General features: G+C 59.5%; 1 protein-coding gene and 1 long non-coding RNA gene across 3 annotated transcripts in view; one reads left to right on the forward strand and one right to left on the reverse strand.

Annotated features, from left to right (window-relative positions):
• GPC1 (glypican 1) overlaps positions 1-6,992 on the forward strand; it is a 31,207-nt gene extending 24,215 nt beyond the window's left edge. For both annotated transcript variants that reach the window (XM_035306249.3, XM_035306250.3), the window contains exons 3-9: positions 1,278-1,669; positions 2,488-2,653; positions 3,608-3,738; positions 3,848-3,967; positions 4,052-4,185; positions 4,441-4,616; positions 5,018-6,992. In XM_035306249.3, the coding sequence (XP_035162140.3) occupies positions 1,278-1,669; positions 2,488-2,653; positions 3,608-3,738; positions 3,848-3,967; positions 4,052-4,185; positions 4,441-4,616; positions 5,018-5,250 (1,352 nt within the window). In that variant the 3' untranslated portion in view covers positions 5,251-6,992. The remainder of the gene's footprint in view (positions 1-1,277; positions 1,670-2,487; positions 2,654-3,607; positions 3,739-3,847; positions 3,968-4,051; positions 4,186-4,440; positions 4,617-5,017) is intronic.
• LOC144576740 (uncharacterized) overlaps positions 5,635-12,712 on the reverse strand; it is a 9,933-nt gene continuing 2,855 nt past the window's right edge. Inside the window, exons 1-2 of the long non-coding RNA XR_013519188.1 lie at positions 7,803-12,712; positions 5,635-7,650 (exon numbers count right to left, since the gene is read on the reverse strand). The exon at positions 7,803-12,712 is cut by the window's right edge and continues 2,855 nt beyond it. This is a non-coding gene — a long non-coding RNA (uncharacterized LOC144576740). The remainder of the gene's footprint in view (positions 7,651-7,802) is intronic.

Below are 12,712 nucleotides of genomic sequence, written 5' to 3' on the forward strand. Positions count from 1 at the left end.
AGGAGGGCAGCCAAGGACCCCACAGTCTTTGTTTGCAGTGCTGGTGGGAGCCGGTAGGAGGCAAGCCTGGCTGGGCCCCTGGTTGTTGTGTTTGAGAATTTGGAGCCCCGTGCCCGCCCCCGCCACCAGCCATCAGGGGCAGCTTCGGGGGGCCTGGCAGGAGGGAGAGCTGGGGGCTGCCCTGGGGTGTGGCCCATGGCCCTGCAGGTGTGTGTGGGTTAACGCATGAACTGTAAACTGCCCCTTTCTGGAAGAGGCCAGGGTGTTCCGGGCACCAGGACGTGAGGCGGACACTGGACAGCCGTGTGGCCCGTCCACCCTCCCCACAGAGGCCTGGGAGCTGCCCCTGCCACCCCTGTAGCCCCAGGCCTTGCCAGGGTCAGCATGGGGGCTGGTCCAGAGATCTCAGGCCTGGCAGCCACCGTGCCTCAGAGGTGAACCTCTGCCCTGCATCCCTGGAGCACCCCAGGGGGGCCGTCCAGCTCCTGGTACCTGAGGGCAAGGCCGGCCACAGCCCTAGGAAGCTCTGAGTAGTTACAGACCCGGAGGACTCACCTCCAGATGGCACGGGAAGTCCGGGGTCCCATCCTAGGCACCAGGTGCAGGGGCTCTTCCCCAAGCCATGGAGCCTGCCGCACACGTGGAGTCTGAGTTCGGGCCTGGGCCTCCCGCCCCCACCCTGGGGCTCTGGTCTGCGGAGGCCCCGAAAAGCCCTCAGACAGGCTCGGGGTGCTCAGAGCTGAGGCCTCTGGATCGCAGAAGCTGAGAGAAGACAGGAAGCCCAGGAGAGCAGCAGAGACGGGTGGGGCAAGGGCAGGCGGCTGGGCCACAGGGAGCACAGGAGCGGCTGGCAGGGAGCACAGGAGAGGCTGGCGGGAAGCACAGACAAACCCGGCCGCTGCTCTCACCCCAGGGGCTCCATCTCCACCAACAGCCCCTCCCCAGGTGTTCTTGGGGATCACTGAGTCACAGAGCATCTGTTCCTGCCCAAAGCTCGGGTCAGAAACGGCCACTGGAGCCCCAGTCAGAGCCCCTGAGACCTGAGACAGGACCCTGCCACGTGGGCCTCTGCTCCCCAGGCCAGGGGTGAGGTCTCGGGGAGCCCCGAGGATACTCACAGGGCCCACAGCCGCTGCAGCGTGGCATCCGGCTCCGAGGACCTCAGAGTGTAACCTCAGAGCCGTGGGTCTCCCAGGCTGAGCCCCGCCTCCGGTCCGGCCGCCTCGGCAGTGGGGGAGCAGGGGCCCCACAGGCCTCACGCCCCTCCCTGTGTGCAGACCACTTCCAGCACCTGCTGAACGACTCGGAGCGGGCGCTGCAGGACGCCTTCCCCGGCGCCTTCGGAGAGCTGTACGCGCAGAACGCCAGGGCCTTCCGGGACCTGTACTCGGAGCTGCGCCTGTACTACCGCGGTGCCAACCTGCACCTGGAGGAGACGCTGGCCGAGTTCTGGGCCCGCCTGCTCGAGCGCCTCTTCAAGCAGCTGCACCCCCAGCTGCTGCTGCCCGACGACTACCTGGACTGCCTCGGCAAGCAGGCCGAGGCACTGCGGCCCTTCGGGGAGGCCCCCAGAGAGCTGCGCCTGCGGGCCACGCGCGCCTTCGTGGCTGCTCGCTCCTTCGTGCAGGGCCTGGGCGTGGCCAGTGATGTGGTCCGGAAGGTGGCTCAGGTGTGCCCCACCCCCGGGCTCCCAGATGCCCTTGCAGACTCTACCCCCAACACAGGACTCCCAGACGCCCCTGCAGACCCCTGCACCTCCACCCAGAGCCCACAGCAGCCCCTCCAGACCCTCATGCTCTGCCCAAGGGACTTCATATTGCCCATACTTCTACGCTATATCCCTGGGCCTCCGGTCCAGCCTCCAGTCTCAGCCCCGCGGCCTCAGTCCCTCTTGCACCAGCTGCTGCCCACAGCCTGGTCATTGCCCACTCATAGATGTGAGCCCTGCTCCAGGCAGGCAGGTCTGGGCTGGCCCACCCCTGCCCAGCCCCATCATGGGCCAGGATGGGAAGGGCCGGGGGCCAGGTGCTGGATGCTGAGCAGGTCGTGGAGTCCAGATGGACAGAAGACGGAAGAGAACAACATGTGGGGACCGGGCGGGGTGGGGCTCTGAGGCCTCGCAGGCCAGCATGTGTCAGACCCAGCTAGGGTGGAACGTGGGGAGGCATGAGCCTCAGACCCACATCCCCTGGGCGGAAACTGCCCCCACCTCCAAGCTCTTGGCAAGGCATCCCTGACCCCAGTTTGCTCAGTGGCACGCGGATGAGGATGTTCTTGCCTCCCTGTGAACATGAGTAACAGCGGAGTGTCCCTTGACCCTCGAGATCATTAGAATGAGGGCTGGCAGGGCCGCTACAAGTTGAGGCAGAGCAGAGACCTCCCCTGAGTTCCCTCCAGAGCACCCAGTCCTGGGGCTTCGTTAGGGGCTGGTCAGGGGCCAGCACGCCCAGGGCCTTGGGGCCTGACTCAGGCTGCCTTGCTCCTCAGGTCCCCCTGGGCCCGGAGTGCTCACGGGCTGTCATGAAGCTGGTCTACTGTGCTCACTGCCTGGGGGTCCCTGGCGCCAGGCCCTGCCCCGACTATTGCCGAAACGTGCTCAAGGGCTGCCTCGCCAACCAGGCCGACCTGGATGCCGAGTGGAGGAACCTCCTGGGTGAGCCCCACCTGCCAGAGTCACCTGGAACTGTCTCGGAGTGCACAGCAGGGGTCCTGGGAGGCGAGTGGTCCCTAGCTCGGGGCGGACCCAGGGGCCTGATCAGGGGTGCCCTAACCAGGGCCAGATCTGGGTGGTGCTGCAGGGTGAGGGGCAAGGATGACTTTGGGATGTCCTGAGTGATGTGTGGCGTGGGGCGGCTGCCAGGGAGGGAGCCCTGTGGGGTTGTCACTTCTTGTCCTTCCCCACTGAGCACACGCCAACACGCGTCACTCGCGGAAGCTGGCACTTACATGCACTGTCTCATGACGGGCTAACACGTGGGAGCTGGTGTGACGCTTGCTGACACACAGCAGGCCAGTGCCCCCGGTGCAGTGTGGCTCCAGTGTGCATGTGGTGACATGAGCTGGGCTGACCCGTATCACTGTCAGCATGCGTGTGCTCGTGTACTTTCTTATCCTAATTCACTAACATGTACATGTGCTTACGTGAGGTGGGAAACCCTGCATCTGTGCCAACATGTGCTGGCATGTATGACATGGGACCAACACGTGCGCTAGTGTGATGGGAGCTGACAACATGCGTAAGCTTTACATGTGCACGCGCTGACCGTGCATGAAACACACACACGAACTAATGTGTACAGGGGGCATGAGTGGAGCTGGCATGCGTGCGCACCAGCTTGCGTGGGCCCAAGGTGAGCCAGTGTGTGCATGTGTCAACACCTGCCTGAGCCAACGTGGACAGACATGTATGGAGACACTGCAGGCCAGCGAGCGGAGGAACAGCCCCCGTGTGTGCGCATGTTCACCTCTGCCCGTGGCGCATGTGCACACACGTGGGCGTGGACCAGGCGGAGTGCACTCGCGGGTCTCCCCTGCCGGCCAGCCGGTGCCATCAGGACTCCATTAGCATGTGTGTGTGGTGACGCTCATCTGTTACCTCCTGGGCTAGACTCCATGGTGCTCATCACCGACAAGTTCTGGGGTGCGTCAGGTGTGGAAAGCGTCATCGGCGGCGTGCACATGTGGCTGGCGGAGGCCATCAACTCCCTCCAGGACAACAGGGACACGCTCACAGCCAAGGTGCGGGCAGGAAGGCGTGACAAGCACAGCGGGGCGGGGGTCCTGGATGGGGACCCATCAGGCCTGAGGGGCCCCGCTGCTCCCCAAGGATCCTGTGGTGTCTCCCCAGGTCATCCAGGGCTGCGGAAACCCCAAGGTCAACCCCCAGGGCCCCGGGCCTGAGGAGAAGCGGCGCCGGGGCAAGCTGGCCCCAAGGGAGAGGCCACCCTCAGGCACACTGGAGAAGTTGGTAAGTGGCCCCCACCTGCCCACCCGGCTAGGCATGAGGGAGGCAGATGCCTGGCAGTCCAGTGGCCTGACTGCTGCCCCGCAGGTCTCTGAGGCCAAGGCCCAGCTCCGCGACGTCCAGGACTTTTGGATCAGCCTCCCAGGGACATTGTGCAGTGAGAAGATGGCCCTGAGCACTGCCAGTGATGACCGCTGCTGGAACGGGATGGCCAGGGGCCGGTAGGTGCCCGCCTGGCTGGCACAGCCCTCCCTCTTATGCTGTCCTCCTTGGGCTGGGCCTGGGCCGGGTGCTGTATACACAGGGCCGCGTCCCTCGCTGGAGGCCTTGAGGCCCACTTCTCTGCGGCCTGTGTGGGCTCTGCTCAGTCCCTGGAGGCCTGCTGGGGCAGGCTCGGAGGATGGCTGTCCTGCTCAGGTGATGGCCCTTTTCAGGGGCTGGAGCAGTGACCTGAACTCTTCCTACCTTGCCCCCAGGTATCTCCCCGAGGTCATGGGTGACGGCCTGGCCAACCAGATTAACAATCCTGAGGTGGAGGTGGACATCACCAAGCCGGACATGACCATCCGGCAGCAGATCATGCAGCTCAAGATCATGACCAACCGGCTGCGCAGCGCTTACAATGGCAACGACGTGGACTTCCAGGACGCCAGTGAGGGCATGGCCCAGCAGGCGAGGGGCGGGGGCAGCGGGTGCTAAAGGGGTGTGACTGCCCTCCAGGTTCCCCCACGGGAGGAGCCCTCAGCTCCAGCATCACCACAGTGACTCCGAGGACACTGCTGTCCAGGCACGGTCACTGAGCCCCGTGCCTCTGCGGTGCCCTGGGGGCCTGGCCAGGATGTCTGTCTGGCTTTAGGTTCGGGGACAAAGGGCGGCAGACCCAGGGAGTGAGCATCTCCCAGCCTCATGGGTTGTGAGGATCGGGTGCTGCGGGCAGGGTGCAGCTGGCCCTGGGCTTCCACCCTGAAAGGATGTCGGGGTCACCTGGCACGTGGTGCCCTCACTGGGGTCTCCTGTGGGGACCAGCCTGCCAGAGCCTCCTCTCCTTCCCAGGTGACGACGGCAGTGGCTCGGGCAGCGGCGATGGCTGTCCGGATGACCTCTGCGGCCGGAAGAACAGCAGGAAGAGCTCCAGCTCCCGGACACCCCTGACCCATGCCCTCCCAGGCCTGTCAGAGCAGGAAGGGCAGAAGACCTCGGCTGCCAGCTGCCCCCAGCCCCCCAGCTTCCTCCTGCCCCTCCTCCTTGCCCTGGCCCTCACAGTCGCCAGGCCTCGGTGGCGGTAACTGCCCCAAGGCCCCAGGGAGAGGCCAAGGACTGATTTTGCCAAAAATACAAAACAGACCATATTTAATTCACCTCGGCCTGCAGAGGCCTGGGTGGGACAGGGAGGGCCGGTGGCTCTGAGCAGGGTGGCACACAGGTTCTGGCCCTGGCCTGGCCTCACCTGCCTCTCTGCCTTTTAATTTTGTATGAGGTCCTCAGGTCAGCTGGGCGCCAGTGTCCCCACAAGCCATGTATTTCAGGGACCTCAGGGGCACACCCGGCTGCCTAGCCCTCCCCCCCAGCTCACTGCATCGCTGCAGAAGCAGCCCCTCGAGGCCTGCAGAGGAGGCCTCAAAGCAACCCGCTGGAGCCATGGCCAGCCTGTGCCTTCCTCCCTGCCTCCTCCCGCTGGGACTCCCACCCGAGCCCACCAGCCAGGCCTGGCCCACCCCTCAGCCCCCAGAGAAGCTCCACAAGGGCTGTCTGAGTGACTGCCATCTAGCGGAGCCTCTGGGATGCATGATACCCTTCCCTCAGCAAAGCTGCAGAGCCGGACACCCACCTCCCCGTTGCCGTTGAGGGGCCCCAGGTCTGCAGGGTGGGCTGAGAAGGCACCACGGCTGGGGAGTCTGTGAGGACTCTGTCCTCCCATAGACCTGTGGCCAGGGGCCCTCCACGCGCAGAGGAGGGGCCACTGACCCACCTGGGCTTCTGCTGGAGGAGCGGGAGCTGGGCCAAGTGTGGGCTCTGAGGATGTGGGCTGCCCACTTACACAGGGGGGCTCACAGGGCAGGCCTTGCTGGGGTCCAGGGCTGCGTGAGGACCCCGAGGGCGGAGGAGCAGCCTGGACCCACCTGCTCCTGCCTTCACCCAGCTCAGGAACCAGGGCTCCCTGTTCAGGGTGACACAGGCCAGGGCTCACAGGGACCCTCGGCTGTCACCCGCTCACAAGGCTGCTGGTATCTGGGGAGACCCAGCCCTGCAGACAAGAACGCCTAGGTCCCTTCCCGACCCAGCCAGCTGCAGGGGACAGGGGACTTGGATAGTTAAGGGCTTTTCCAAACTTGCATACATTTACTGACAAGTCCTGTCCTCGTTCACTGAGAGCTGTTTGCTCCTCCCAAATAGCTTTGGAGGGACATGGGGCCGTCCTTGGACCCCGGCAACTGCTGTATCACTGAGGCCATCAGGACCCTGCCCCAGGCCTGGACGGGCCCTCCCTCCTGTACTCTAACAGCCAGGTGGCCCTAGGGAGGGGTGTCATGTTAGGAAGGGGTCCTGCAGGGGGAGGAGGACTCTGAGGGGCTGGGGGCAGCGTCCTGACCGCGCTGACCCTGAGGAGGCCGCTTAGTGCTGCTTTGCTTTTCATCAGCGTCCACGGTGGATGGAGGTCCCGGTCGCTGGTCAGGTCCCCGTGGCTTCTGTTCTTTGGAGCCTGACTTTAGACATCTTGGGTTCAGGACCCCCTGACACAGGCATGTCCACCCTGTAATAACCCTGCCAGTCCTGGGGTGGGCTGGGGACTCTGGCACAGCAATACCAGATGCCAGGACAGCAGCGCTCCTGCTGCACACGGATAGCCTGGGGACGGCGCTGAGACCCCCTACGCTCACCTCTGAAGGGGCAGCCCTGGGTGGTCACTGGTCAGGGCAGTGGCCAAGCCTGCGTGTCCTTCCTCCACGACGCCCCCCTACCGCTCAGTGTCAGCGGGTGCCATGTGTTCTTTTGAGTCCTTGTATGAATAAAAGGCTGGAGACCTGCAGCAGGGGAGGCCTTATGGAGAGGGGGAAAGTGTGGGTGTGTCTGTGCATGCACATGTCTGGGGCTTGGGCATGGACCGCACTGCCACATTCGGGGTGAACTGCAGCCCCTGCCAGCCGCACCCTTCAGCCTGTTGGCGGCACCACCTTGCCCTGGGCAGACGCAGGCCTGTCCGCACCTCTCCTTGGTGCTGGGGAGAAGGAAGAGGCCAGGGCTCCAGTATACCCCCTTCCCATTCACCTCTTCCCACCTCCTACCCCTGCTCTGGGTGCACACAGCACAGAGATTCTCTACCCCTGGAAAGTTCTGGTTCCTGCCAGGTGGCCCCAGAGATGCACAAGGGGCCAGAGAGAAGGAACCAGCATTGTCCCAAGGATTCCCTCGTGGTCCAGTCTGTCCCCAGCCACCTTTCTCCCAAAGCCGAGGGTCCTGTGTAACCCCAGAGGCTCTCTGTAGCCCCGCTCCTTTTCCCATGGGGTCGTACCAGAGAAGGAAGTGGCAGGGCGGCACTGGCAGACGCGCCCGCTCTCCTGGATGTGTCCCTCACCTGCGATATTTGGGAATTGCCTCAGCACTGGTTTGCCTGGAACACTTGAACATTGTGCTTCCATCATCTGGGACTCAGGAACAGCCCCCCAGCAACTATGACCTCCAGGCCCCTGTGTGAGAGCACAGAGGAGGGGGGTGGGCACCCAGAGGGAGATGTGGCTCCACAGCCCCACTGAAGGCCACTGCTCAGTAGGACACAGCTCTGGGCAGGACCGAGGGCTACATGCAGGCCTCCCAGGAAGCATCCACAGTGGCCACTGACCTCACGTATGGACCCTCCACAAGTCCTGGAGGCCCAGCTCCCCTGGGAAATGAGGGTGGGTGGAGTCCTCTCCCGTAGCCTGGGCGCTCAGCAGGGCTCCTCGGGGACAGGTGAGCAGCCACTTGCTCACTGGTGGCTGTAGCTGTAGATGCGTTTGGTCCAGCCGGGCAGGATCTGAGCCTTCCAGGGTGCTGTCCAGCCCAGCTGCTTCAGTGCTTTCAGAACCTGGGCAAATGCATCTTTCCAGTGAGGGAAAGGAGGCCACAGGTGTGCTGTGCACTCTGCAGAACAGCCACCAGGCCAGGAGTGTGTGGGCAGGGGCCACCTGCCAGTCTCAGCCCTGCCTGCCCAGGCCACACCTCAGACCACCAGTGAGTTCCTAAGCCCTGCCCCAAGAGGCTGCTCAGAGAGAGACCTCGACCCCCTCCAGCCATGACTGGCTCAGTCCTCTGCATTCCTCACAGAAGTTCCAGAAGCCACAGACAAACTGACCCACCCACACTGATGGCAGAGAGCAGCCCCTCAGCCAGCCTCCCGTGAGCAGCCCAACCCAGCCACGGTGGATGGCCCCAGCATCCCACACCATCTGTGGGCAGCCCTGGCAGGCCAGCACGGCTTCTGCTCCATGTGAACCTGCACCCATCATGTGCACACACACGTGTACACACACTCCTACACAGGTACACACGTGCACACTCCTACACAGGTACACACACACATGCACACTCCTACACAGGTACACACCTACACAGGTACACACACGTGCACACTCCTACACAGGTACATACACACATGCACACTCCTACACAGGTACACACTCCTACACAGGTACACACATGCACACTCCTACACAGGTACACACACGTGCACACTCCACAGGTAACACGTGTGCACACTCCTACACAGGTACACACACTCCTACACAGGTACATACACACATGCACACTCCTACACAGGTACACACCTACACAGGTACACACACGTGCACACTCCTACACAGGTACATACACACATGCACACTCCTACACAGGTACACACTCCTACACAGGTACACACATGCACACTCCTACACAGGTACACACACGTGCACACTCCACAGGTAACACATGTGTGCACACTCCCACACAGGTACACATGCATATACATGTATGAATATATACATAGCCCTGTGCATGCACACATAAGCACACATCCATCCACGTAAACACACACTCCTGAACATGCATGCACTTTCACACATGCACATGCCCGTACACACACAGGCACATGTGCACACTCCTAGCATGTGTACACATATAGACATGCATGCACACATATGCACAGTATAGACACACACAGGCACATGTGCACACTCCTAGCATGTGTACACATATAGACATGCATGCACACATGCACAGTATAGACACACACAGGCACATGTGCACACTCCTAGCATGTGTACACATATAGACATGCATGCACACATATGCACAGTATAGACACACAGGCACATGTGCACACTCCTAGCATGTGTACACATATAGACATGCATGCACACATATGCACAGTATAGACACACACGAGACACTCAGACTCTCCTGTCCAGGTAAAACTAAGTATTCTTTTTCTGAGGACAAGGCCTTCTTGTCCTTCTGTCAAGAAACAGCATTTACAATCACCGTGCTCCCTGAAGTTGAGGTGGAAGACTAACTGCCACCTCTCAGCCCACCTTCCTCCTGCCCTAAGCCACGGCTGACATCACAGAAGGACCGTAACTGGGCATCCATCTCTCCACTGGACACTGAAGGAAAGTGGCACAGCCATCAAAAGGGGGTGGAGTCTTGGGCAGGTGTGGTTCTGAGAGACCCCAACAACAAAGCCCCCACAGCTTTCCCAAGGGTGGGTGGGGGGCAGTGACCACACAGTCTTCACAGACAGACGCCAGGGCTGTGGACGAGCCGGAGGCAGTCGCTGCCCAGCAAGCTGTCCCTCTGTGCACAGGAGCCCCTCCCAGATGAGGCCACCCCACAAAGTGAAGCCAGTGAGTAAACCCTTCCCTCCGCCTTTCATCTGGCCTGGAAATATGAACAGGAACCTCCGTGGTTTCCAGCACAAACCCATGTTTCTACTCAATCTGGGAAAGCACAAAAAAGAGCCAGTAAAAACCTTACAGGACACGTCAAAATACGCAGCATCAGCCTGGGGAATCAGACCAACTGCCCTGGTGTGAGAATTCCAAGAAACAGGAGCAAACACTGGGAAACGTTGCCTTTGGAAACACGACAGCAACACACTAGACTCCGTGAAAACAACCCCGTTCCCTCACGGAACACAGGAGACTCCGTGAAAACAACCCCCTTTCTTCACACACACATCCAAATTCTGGGGGAAAAAAAAACAAAAAAACTGGTTTCGCAAAGTCAATCCCTATCTGAGGTCACGGGAGAGCTACAAACCTCGTGTGCTGAAAAGGAAAAGAAAATGGGAGGCAGGGAGAGCAGAGTACCAGGCACAGACATGCCCTCTCAGGATGGAGGCTTGGGAGGGATGGGCACGCACCCGCCTGGGTGAGGGCTGGGGGCCGGAACTGAGGCCCCTGACAACCTGGGGGCCGGAACCTCAAAGAAACCACTGAGTCCTCCCTGTTGCCAGAGATGGGCCAGGAAAGCATTTGCTGCCTGGGGATCTGGGCAGGAGTAAAAATCCTCCGTGAAGAACCACTGGCTGGTGACGAAAGACAATGAGCAAATGCAAAAGCACCTGGAAGTTTGTCCACAGTGAGGCCGTGACATTCCCTCCGAGAAATCACAAAGCCTCAGGGACATGAGCTCAGATTCTTCAAAATTTCAAAATGCTAAAAAAAAAAAAAAAAAAAATCCACTGCCAGAGCCAGCACCCTGAGACCTTTAGGTGACAGAGCAAACTGAAATGGTCTATGCAGTGTTTCGTGTTATCAAAAAGAAAGGGGGGAGAAGTGGAAACTATGAGGATAGAACAATTCCATTTTTAAAAGGAAAAAAATAAAACTAGAAAAAATACCAAATGGAAGTAACGTCAGCAAGATGGCGGAACAGGGGGGTCCCCTGCTTTTAGCCACCCATTGAAACAAGAATCTGGCAGCCATCCACATGCAAAAGTGCCTCTGTGGGAGCCTCGGGACTCTAGTGTGAGGCTGTGGAACCCTGATGGAGATCAACTGAGAGGGGCTGTTTTAAGAGGCCAGGTTCGCACCCGGGTGGCAGGCTCAGCAGCCGGGGTCCTGTTGCAGACCCAGGAATGGCCTCATCCCCCTATGGACTCAGCGGCAGCCTCCTTTGCCTCTCCTGCCACAAGAACCATCTGCCCAGGGACCTCCTGGAAGATACACCAGTCTGTCCTCCTGGAGGGAGGCCCACCAAGCTTGCTCCACCGCAGATCCTAAACTGCCCTGTAAGTCAGCTCCAACCCCTCAGCTGCAGTCTGAAAGCAGTCCTGCCTCCCCGGGACTTCCTGGGAGACACTCCTGTCTGCGTCAGGCCAGTCAACCTCAATCCCACAGAAGATCCTGAAATGGTCCTGAGTTTACTCTGGCCTTCCCCAGTCCTGCCCACCCAGGGGCCACTGGGAGATAAGCCTGTCTGTGCAGGGGAGGCAGGCCTACCCATCTAAGTCCAGCTGCACAGGCTGAAGGAGCCCGGTGACCCAGCTGCAGCCCCACTCGGCCGTGGTCGGAAGGCAGTCCCCGACAGGAGGCATGCCCAGCTGTGCTCCCAGAGGCAGGCCTACAGGCCTCAGTCTCAGCCGTGAACCTTAAAGCAGCCTGTGACTTGGTTTCCCCCCCCTTTTCAACCACAGTCTGGGGTCAGTCCTGCCTGTCAGGGACTCACCCAGTGACTGAGTGCACACTTACCCCAGAGCTAGCCCTCTTCCTCAAGGTCTTAGAGGCAATCCAGCCTGCCAGGAACCAGACGTGATCAATGCCTGCTCTAACCCTGAATAGGCCCACCAACTACAAACCCCACTGTAGGCTCAGCAGCAGCCATGTGACTGAACTGTAGTCCTGGAGGCAATCCCTTCAGAGACCTAACAGATCTTTATCTGCTAAAAATCAGTGTATAAAGGCCGAAAGAGATGTCCTCTCCATCATATGGAGACACCAATGAAAGGCTATATGAATAATAAAGAATCAGGCCAACACGATGCCACAGCTAGGCACAGTGGCTCACATCTGTAGTCCCAGCACTTTGGGAGGCCAGGGCAGGTAGGTCACTTGAGGTCAGGAGTTTGAGATCAGCTTGGCCAACGTGGTGAAACCCAGTCTCTACTAAAACTATAACAGTTAGTCGGATGTGGTGGTGCATGCTTGTAATCCCAGCCACTTTGGAGGCTGTGGTGGGAGAATCGCTGGAACCCAGGAGACGAGGTTGCAGTGAGACGAGACTCTGCCACTGTACTCCAGCCTCGGTGACAGAGTGAGACTCCGTCTCAGCAATGAAAAAAAGGTGCCACCGAAAGAAACTAATAAAGCTCCGGTAAATGATCCCAAAGAAATGACGATCGATAAATTGCCTGGCAATTTGAAACAATCATCTAAAGAAACTCGGTAACATGCGAGATAACTCAGACATCCAAAAAAAAGTAAAAAAGAAAAGCAATGCATAAAAGTTAAAGTTTCATGGAAACCATAAAAAAGAACCAAGTAGAAATCCTGGAGCTGAAAACACAATGACGAAATTGAAAAATTCAATAAAGAGCTTCAACAACAGACTCGATCACACAGAAGAATCAGTCAACTCGAAGACAAAGTATTTAAAGCTAACCAATTAACAAAAAAAAAAAAGAATAAAAAAGGGTAAAGAACAAAGAAGAGTGAAAAAAAGCACAAGGGCCTTACGGAGACCAAGAAGAAAATAAGTATGCAAATTACAGAAGTCTCAAAAGAAGACAGAAGC

Source organism: Callithrix jacchus, chromosome 6, assembly GCF_049354715.1.
Source record: "Callithrix jacchus isolate 240 chromosome 6, calJac240_pri, whole genome shotgun sequence".
Classification (NCBI taxonomy): Eukaryota; Metazoa; Chordata; class Mammalia; order Primates; family Cebidae; genus Callithrix; species Callithrix jacchus.